At 38.1% G+C, this 8,901-nt stretch overlaps 1 protein-coding gene across 2 annotated transcripts in view; it reads right to left on the bottom strand.

The window, feature by feature from the left end:
* Positions 1–1,489: 1,489 nt before the first annotated feature.
* The window catches only part of dtl (denticleless E3 ubiquitin protein ligase homolog), a 34,354-nt gene continuing 26,942 nt past the window's right edge, over positions 1,490–8,901 (bottom strand). For both annotated transcript variants that reach the window (XM_033025304.1, XM_033025305.1), the window contains exons 13-15: positions 7,554–7,668; positions 4,418–5,247; positions 1,490–3,330 (exon numbers count right to left, since the gene is read on the bottom strand). In XM_033025304.1, the coding sequence (XP_032881195.1) occupies positions 3,274–3,330; positions 4,418–5,247; positions 7,554–7,668 (1,002 nt within the window). In that variant the 3' untranslated portion in view covers positions 1,490–3,273. The remainder of the gene's footprint in view (positions 3,331–4,417; positions 5,248–7,553; positions 7,669–8,901) is intronic.

The following is an 8,901-nucleotide window of genomic DNA, read 5'->3' as shown; positions in this document are numbered from 1 at the left end:
GTCATGGTCAAGATGTAGCCAATATACATCACAACATGACGCATCTGAGCTTGTCTCTTATCAATTAGTAGACACATTTCAAAGACATCTAATCAGTTGGCACTTCCAGGACAAGACATTTCAATGGCATCGGTCACTGTCTCAATATACTTCACCTGAGACAAGCCTGGGCTTGTCTCTCTCGGAATACAAGCTACAACCTAGTCAAGTATTCCACCATGTATCTTTGATATATTTGAAAGCATTTAACTATCATTTTAAGCCAGGAAGACAGACGAAAAAAGGTGTGCATCCTTTTGTGGGAAATTACATGGGCAAAGGAAGGGATGTATGCGTGAGATTTTCCAGTGCATGAGTGGTACTCAATAGATTTTCTCCAAATGATTATGTAAACATCTAGACGTTGCAGGAGAGGGTATGATCCTGGTGGTGGGTGTTGTAAATTTGTAGCAATATTCATGTTAGTTACATTACCATGAATTCTGCCCCAATATTCAATGCAACAGTATTAAATTGTGGGAATTAATTGAACTTCAAATATAGTTTAAACCCAATGAAGGAGAGTTCAACCTTTCAGTTCCATTAATACATTTCTAAAGTTTGGAAATACTTATGTTCAGTTACCTTCACTTCACACCATCAGTACTATACTTTACAGATGACTGCAAAAGGAATGGTGTTTTGCAAGATTGTTCCAATTTTCTTTTGCAAGTGACATTTTGTCTAACCACAAATACCTTGATCCAGCACCCGTCAGATGTTCAATGACTGAAATCCAAATCTTAATTGTGACAGCTAATGATCTGAAGCCATGGCGGTTATAGTACCCAATAATTCACTCTTGTTCAATGTTGATAGCACAGAATAGACTAAAATTGATTTGATAACCCGATTGAGGGTGAAACGTGAGCAAGCTTCTACAGTTATTCTCTACTTTCACATACTTTGCTGTATGCAATGGCATCTGAAAAGTAGTTTGGCGCAGATTAAGTTTTGAGAAACAGAAATTGCTTTTAAACAGTGTTGATTGAGGGGAATTATTTGCCCTACATTCTGGCTGTAGATTGATTATGCATGTTAACCAATCACACATAGTTAGCATCATTAACCCCACCCCGCTATAACGTTTATATTATACTGGCACTACTCAGTTCGAGCAGCAGTTGCCATGTTCTTACATCTAACCATCCTTCATGCTGTTAAAGTTTAAGTGCTGATTATAGATGATTTTGGATCACATAGCGTGCCTGGAGATTGTCTACATGGTGTCAGAAGTGGGATTCGAACCCACGCCTCCAATTGGAGACCAGTGTAGGCATGCTTCATAAAAATAACTACCCAGTTCAATGAAGAACAGTTGTTATGCTATGCTTTGTTGGTTCTCAATCTGATTTGTCATACATTACCCATAATGTAGTTTAACCTTAGTTTTAAAATGGAAACAAAATGGTACAATTCAATCCAATTTTAGACGACAAAGAATTCAGGCTTATTCCTCTTGCAACCAAGTGATATTTTATTGTGTTAAATAAACATTTTACAATGGCAGAGCTATTGCCCACACTGCCAATGTCCATCCCTCAGAAAGCCCTTTGGCAAAACTAGATAACGGAACAGGATATGCATCTTACAATTCTCAGATTTTGTTGGGAGTTTTGTTCAAAACCAAATCTGCCTCCCAAATGGCCTTGATGTAATACTTACTTGGATAATGTTCAAACCTTTGTACGCCTGAATCGACCAAAAGGTACGTGGTGCAACTTTAATTTCCAAACTCATACAAAACTTGAAGTTGTAACTTCTGCGTAGACTGACCAGTATATTATTTCAAAGATAATTGTGTTGCAACTGTATTATTGCTTTAGCAATTTAACCGGCTGCAATTAAAGTGCAATAGTACCACAATAAATGCAGAAAACAAACCAGGAAAATGTCATAGAACAATTCACCTGACAAATAATGGGGCTTTACCATTGCAGAAGTGCTATCAGTTGAGAATGCAACAGTTCCATTCAGAAATCAAATAGACAAGTCTGGACAAAGGCTGAGAGATTCTATTAAGTGTAACCTGAACATTGCTTTAGATAACATTATATGTTGGCCTGTTATTTGGTTATATCTTATAGTTTTAGATTGGAAAACAAAACTGAGCTTTTTAGTTCTATTCATAACTATTACAATGAACAAAAGGCAGTCTCCAAACAATGTACAGATAGTTTTGCTTCAAATTATTCCTATGCTTCCATATGACACGGTAAATTGGTCTATGCTAGATATCTAAGCAACCCCATTTCCCCACTCATTTCCTCATGTCTTATCTCACACCTGCCCATTAACACCAGTTTTTCTAGTTATCTATAGCAGGAGTATTTTACAGCATTTAATAATCCACTGACCAGAACATCGGAGGAAACTAAAGAGATCACAGGAAGAATATGCAAACTCTAGACAGCAATGGCGATCAGAATTGAGGCCAGATCACTGGAGCTAGGAGACAGCTACATTACCCGCAGTGTGTCATGCAGGTTGGTATCAAAGCAAAGTAAGGTTTAGTCAACGCCAAGACAAAAAATAAATTGACACCAAATGTTATTGAAGTAGGTAAAATCTAGCATGGTAAGCAATACGATCAAAAACAACCAGTAACACAATTAATAAATATAGCTGTAATCTTGAGCATTTAAAAAATAGGGGGAGTAAAATCCTGTTAGAAGACAGTTTAAAGTTAGATAAAATTCAAATGGATCACGGGTTTTAACATGTAAAAAAAATCTTACAATGAACTAAGTGATTATTACTTCAATGCTCAAAACCATCGATTAGTTAAATTTAGGGGTACAGTTTGTAGTCTGCATTTTTTCCCTATGATTTGATCTCTTCACACTACACAGCGAGCTGGTGTTGATGCGGGAGCAGTTCTCAGTCCTGTATTTGCCTGCATAATAAGGTGTTGTTGGCAGCCCTGTACATCGCTCCACAAACTACAGATCCAATACAAAATGTTATTGCTGGTACATAAATTATCATTAGATGTTAAATTAGTTGGCTGGCAAACAAGAGGAAATATACGGTCGAACAATAGTCAAAAAAGGCATCACATTTAAAAAAACGTCCTAAGCCTATTTCACAAGTAAATGAATTAATCCCATACACCATCACAGATGGCAGTCAGGAAATACTACTAAATGAAGGTAAGAAGTGTTTCATCAAGAGTGCTGCTAGATCTGAACGCTGCAATAGATTTTGCCAATAATCCCCAGCTGCACAATATGGTCAATCAGTCAACTTCCGCTGAAAATACGAAGAGATCTTGCGGTTTGAAGCGGCAGTCTGTAGAACAAACAGACAGCTTATTGTTAATTCAACTTTGCTACAGAATAAGTAAACCTGGAGGGGTATTAATGCAGAGAAGTTAATCAACACCTGCTTCACATTTAGTGGGTGGTAGGGATAATCCAATGGCTTCAACAAATTAACCCAACTGAGGTAATATATGCAGTTAGCAATTAAACACTGCCTCAGAGAGCTTTACATCATACATACACATGGTCATGCATAAACATGAATGCCATATAAACAGGGCATTTAATGAAGGCAAAGCAGCAAAAATAGACATTATTCTCCTTCTGATAGATCCAATAATGACAAGAATCCCAACCCGGACGGAGTCAATTAGTCTGGAGACAGGTCAGTAGATGGACAGTAGAAGAGGGAGATGATCTCTAGGGGCTAGTGGAATCAAGGGATATGGGGAGACGGCAGGCAAGGGTTATTGATTTGGGACGATCGGCCATCATCACAATGAATGGTGGTGCCGGCTCGAATGGCCTCCTCCTGCACCTATTTTCCATATTTCTATGAAATACTGCAAGTGGGAGACACAGCAATAACAATATTGATCGATTTTTAAAACAATAATGCATTACTGAGAGAATATTTAAAAAAATCAATAAAGTTAGAATCCATGTCTATAGAAAGCATTTGGAAAGAAGCAGAACTTCAGAAGGTGTTAAATATGGAAGAATAAAGATGATATTTCCAATGATAGACACAAAAAGCTGGAGTAACTCAGCAGGACTGGCAGCATCTTTGGAGAGAAGGAATGGGTGACGTTTCGGGTTGAGACCTGTATTTCGGATGAATGATTATTGGATTAGGAGTTTTAAATAGAATACTGAACATTGCAGAATAAACCGATTTGAGAATTTGAACCACTCAAGCAAAATTATTTATGAAATATTAATATGTCTATCCAATTGGTCATGTTTTTGATAAAGGCAATTGCGGCCTAATACATGGGATTACATTAGAAGGCAGGAGAATGGTGTTGAGAGGGAAAGATAGATCAGCCACGACGTGGACTCGATGGGCCGAATGGCCTAATTCGACTCCTATGACATATAAATAGATTACTTACCGGTGAAGTTGCTGGATTCAATTCTTCCTTCTTCCTCACAGCCAGATTGTGAGAGGCAGTCGGACTCGATGATAATCTCCGCACTCTGACACCCACTTCGAGTTTCTGTTTTTCTGCTAGGTCAGCAAGCCAGTTCAGATTTGGAGGAGAGTCGTTTTCTTTGTCCAGGATCTCAGCTCTCTGTTGGGACTTGCATGAAGTTGAGGAAGCTTCTAGGTCTGGACAGGGGAAAGGGCTAGCTAAAGGGAGGTTTTCTCCAAAGTTGTGGCCAGTGTTTTTCATCCCCTTTTCTTCTGTAGATAGGTTTTCCCTTTCCTGCACCTCTTCACAGCAGAAATCAACTTTACATTTTTTAGAAATAGGACTGAGTTGTGCTGCGAGACTGCTGTCGTCATGTTTGTTATTGTTTATTACTAACCCATCACAGCGGTCCAATCTCCTTTTGACCCTCTTCTCTGAAGTTGGAATGTTTATTGTTGTCAAGACGGCTTTTGATTGAATTTGTCCAACTGGGCTCAGCGCTGTCCTTGACGTGTTGTGGGCAACAAAGAGAGAGGAAGGAGGGCTGGGGCTTTTTACCATCCATTCCCTGATTGACATTTTCCCAGAGGAAGAACTTGGCGGTGAAGAGGAACTGGACTTGCCCAGCTGACGTGGTGTACTATTCTTGCCCAAGGAACTCTGGCTTACGGAGCTGGGGGTATTTGAAGAGCGAGGCAGGTCTCCACTAACATTAGGAGCACACGCAGCCTGCTGAGGCGATGGCAAATTGGGACCTTCCATCAGTGATGCTTTAGCTGGAGTACGATGTATTGACTGAATGATGACGTCTGTTAAAAGCATTGCAAGGAAGTTACTACTCCAAGGCTTACAACAGACAAATTAATATCTTTGTACAATTTTGATCAATTGGTAACAGAATTAATACTTTAAAACACGATTCTCCCCCCCTACAACGCACTGGAGTATACCAACTCATATTAATCGCTTCTAACTGCATATTGTTTAGTTCACATTTGGTTCATTTATACAGAACTGGCCACATCAAACCCTAAAATCAGCATCTCCATGAATCTATCCAAATGCATTAGATTCAAGACCTTATGACTCATACCACAAGCTGTTACAAGACTGAAATTGGGAAAATGTGATCCGTCAACTCAATCAACATGAAGAGATTTAATAGTCGCCAAAAGGAATATTTTAAATGCTAATTTTCTTCAGTAATTGGACAAACTGGAGAGGTGTAGTAGGTCTAAGATGATAAAAACAGGAATAAACTCCGCCCTCAGTACTTTCACGTTTGTAAGTCTAGAGTTCAATTGTCATATGCAGCAGAATGGAACTATTAAATTCTTACTTGCTGCAACTTAACAGGCCATTAGTACAGCAATCCAACAAATAAATATACAAGAATCAATAATACAATAAATTATGCTTAATACTTAGTAACCAGACTATAATAGTGCAACTGGGTACAATATTGTGTTCAGTTTTAGATAGGAAAGTTAAGATGAAAAGGATGCAGAGAAGATTTACGAGGATGTTGCCAGGACTCTAGGTACGGAGCAGGAGGGAGAGGTTGAGCAGGCTAGAAATTTATTCTTTAGGAGCGCAGGAGGATGAAGGGTGATCTTATAGAAGTGTATATGATCATGAGAGGAAGTAGATAGGGTAAATGCAGTCTTTTACCCAGAATAGGGGAATCAAGAACCAGAGGACATAGGTTCAAGACTAGGGGAGAAAAATTTAATAGGAACCAGAGGGGTAATTTTTTGTGTGAATACACAAAGAGTGGTAGATATATGGAACCAGTTGACAGGAGAGTTAGTTGAGTCAGCTACTATGACAATGTTTAAAAAACATTTTGACAAGTATATGGAAAGGATAGATTTAGAAGGATATGGGCCAAACACTGGCTGGTGGCATTAGTGTCGATGGGGCATGTTGGTCGTTGTGGGCAAATTGGGCCGAAGGGCCCGTTTCCACACTGTATGACTCTAGGCAGCCAGACGATAAAATTTGGTATAACTGAAAAGTTCACTGCAAATTCATTGAGGTTGCTTATCATTTCAGATACTGAATTACTCATTCAGGTTTAAGGATGTTTGAATACTGGATAACCCCACACAGGCATTACATAGGAAAAAAAATAAAGTCAATACTCCTTAGTGTATAGGATTGGATATATCCATATATAGTATATATATTTATCCTGTGGCTCCGGACTTTATAGTGGACTCTAATTATTTTAGTGAACCATATTATGTATGCAGATGATCTTGTGGTCTTTAGTCCATCTAGCGCTGGTCTCCAGCAGCTCCTTACTATATGTTCTGTGTATGGTGTGGAACATGACATTAAATATAATGCTAGTAAGAGTGCCGTTATGATCTGTAGAACCAAAGAGGATAAATGCCTAAAATATTTTGATTTTAAATTGTCTGACAACAATCTTAGTGTCTGTAATAAGATAAAATATCTAGGGCATATTATTGCAGAAGAAATGACAGATGATGATATTTATAGGCAACGACGCATGCTGTATGTACAGGCGAATATCCTCTTGTGTAAATTTGGTGCGTGTGCAGTTGTGGTGAAGATGTCGCTATTTAGAGCATACTGCACACCACTCTACACTGCGCACCTGTGGTCGAACTATGCGGAGTATGCAGAGACTAAAGGTGGCATATAACGATGCCATGAGAACACTGCTGAGGCAACCTAGATGGTGTAGTGCCAGTAATATCTTTGTGGCTGCAGGAGTCAGTACTTTAGAAGCTATCCTAAGACACCACATGTATAAATTCATTTGCAGGATAAATGGCTCTAAAAATGTGCTTATGGTGGCCTTGACAAACATAAGGGTTAGCACTACACGCTACAAATCCCAGCTGTGGAGACACTGGTATCGTTGTCTCGTTGTAGGACATTGATCATCTTTTAATCTGGATTTTTAACTTAAGTATTGTGTTTTAAAAAAATATATAAATTATGATGCTTTTATAAGTGATATACAAAGATTATATATATTTATGATATTTAATATGCAATGCATTTTTTAAATATAATGTTGCCTCTTGTCTGGACCTTGAGTCCGTAATAAAGTTCATTATTATTATTATTATTATTTTACCTTTTTCCAAATGCTTCTTTTGGCAGGCAGACCCCACCAATTCTGTCTTGGTCACATCCATTTTTCGATTTAGGCGCCAGATTCTCGTAGTATTATCATCAGAACAAGTGGCAATCTAAAAGGAGAGAAGCAACATTAGAAATGTCAAAACCCGCAAACATTAGCAACTTTGTGATGCACTGGGTTTAAAAAACAAGACAAAAAAAAAACGGCTGCAATTTTATCCAAAACATTACCACAAAAAAAATAAAATAAAATTCATTTTGTACCTCCAAGCTTATGATCATGTCAATATATCTTGACTTGTTGAACACAAATCTCTTTCAGCTATTATTCCTTTAGGACAGTACAAAAAGGCAAGCATTGACAGAGCAAATTATAGATCTGTCACAAAGCATAATTACATTTCCTTAAATACACCAATTATAATGCATCTACAAGTTCTGCTGCTGCCAGATATGATTCAATACTCTTAGGAATGTATTCTAGTAGTTCACATTCTTTATTGGAAGGGTTAATAAGATTACAGTGCATAACAGCAGTAAATGTTTGTGGAATTTAGCACAATTACTCATCTTTTCTCAACCATCTTATCAACTCAAATTTCAACAAAAACCTCCAACTACCTGTAAATCAAAACCAGAGACAGTTGTTACAATGTTATATTTGTTGCACTCTTGCAAAAAAAAAAAAAAAAAAGTTCAGTGTTTCTATAAGAAAAAGTAATATTCTTATTGTTCATATAAAGATAATATAATCCTTTCGAAGAGATTGATCGATTTTCCCACCAATATTTGCTTCTGGCACCTCCCACAGCTTTAACAGTTTCCTGTCCCATGTTTATCGTGGATATCCAATTCCATCCATCCATCCCTCATTCACATCAACCAACAGGCTTTATGCTTCTTCCCTCAACATAGCAATTTCAAACATCTCAAACCTGATACCAGTACTTCTCAGCACTTGTAAAGGACCACTCCCTCCAGGGTGCTCTGGTTCACCCCTTCATCTTCGACTGAAATCCACTCCTCTGCATGTGCAACCGCCCACCCTTTACCTCCTCACATCCTCCATGATCTCATTCTCTCCAGCTGAAGCTACAATTTACTTGAAATCGGAGCATCCACTTACCAATGCATTGCCCCTCAATGTAATTTTGATCTTAGTCCCTGGCTCCTGGTCCAACAATACTCAGAAGCCAGAGGGAAAAAAAAAATCATCTTTAGTCTCGGCACATTACTAGCCATGACCACTGAATTCAAGTATTGAATTCAACACTTTCAAATAGTCAGCACTTTTCTTTTCAGATTTCCAGCATTTAGTCAATTTCACATAATTATTATGGATT

This window comes from Amblyraja radiata, chromosome 8, assembly GCF_010909765.2.
Source record: "Amblyraja radiata isolate CabotCenter1 chromosome 8, sAmbRad1.1.pri, whole genome shotgun sequence".
Classification (NCBI taxonomy): Eukaryota; Metazoa; Chordata; class Chondrichthyes; order Rajiformes; family Rajidae; genus Amblyraja; species Amblyraja radiata.
Note: the sequence above shows the minus strand (reverse complement) of the source record. Positions and strands in the feature narration are given on the sequence as shown.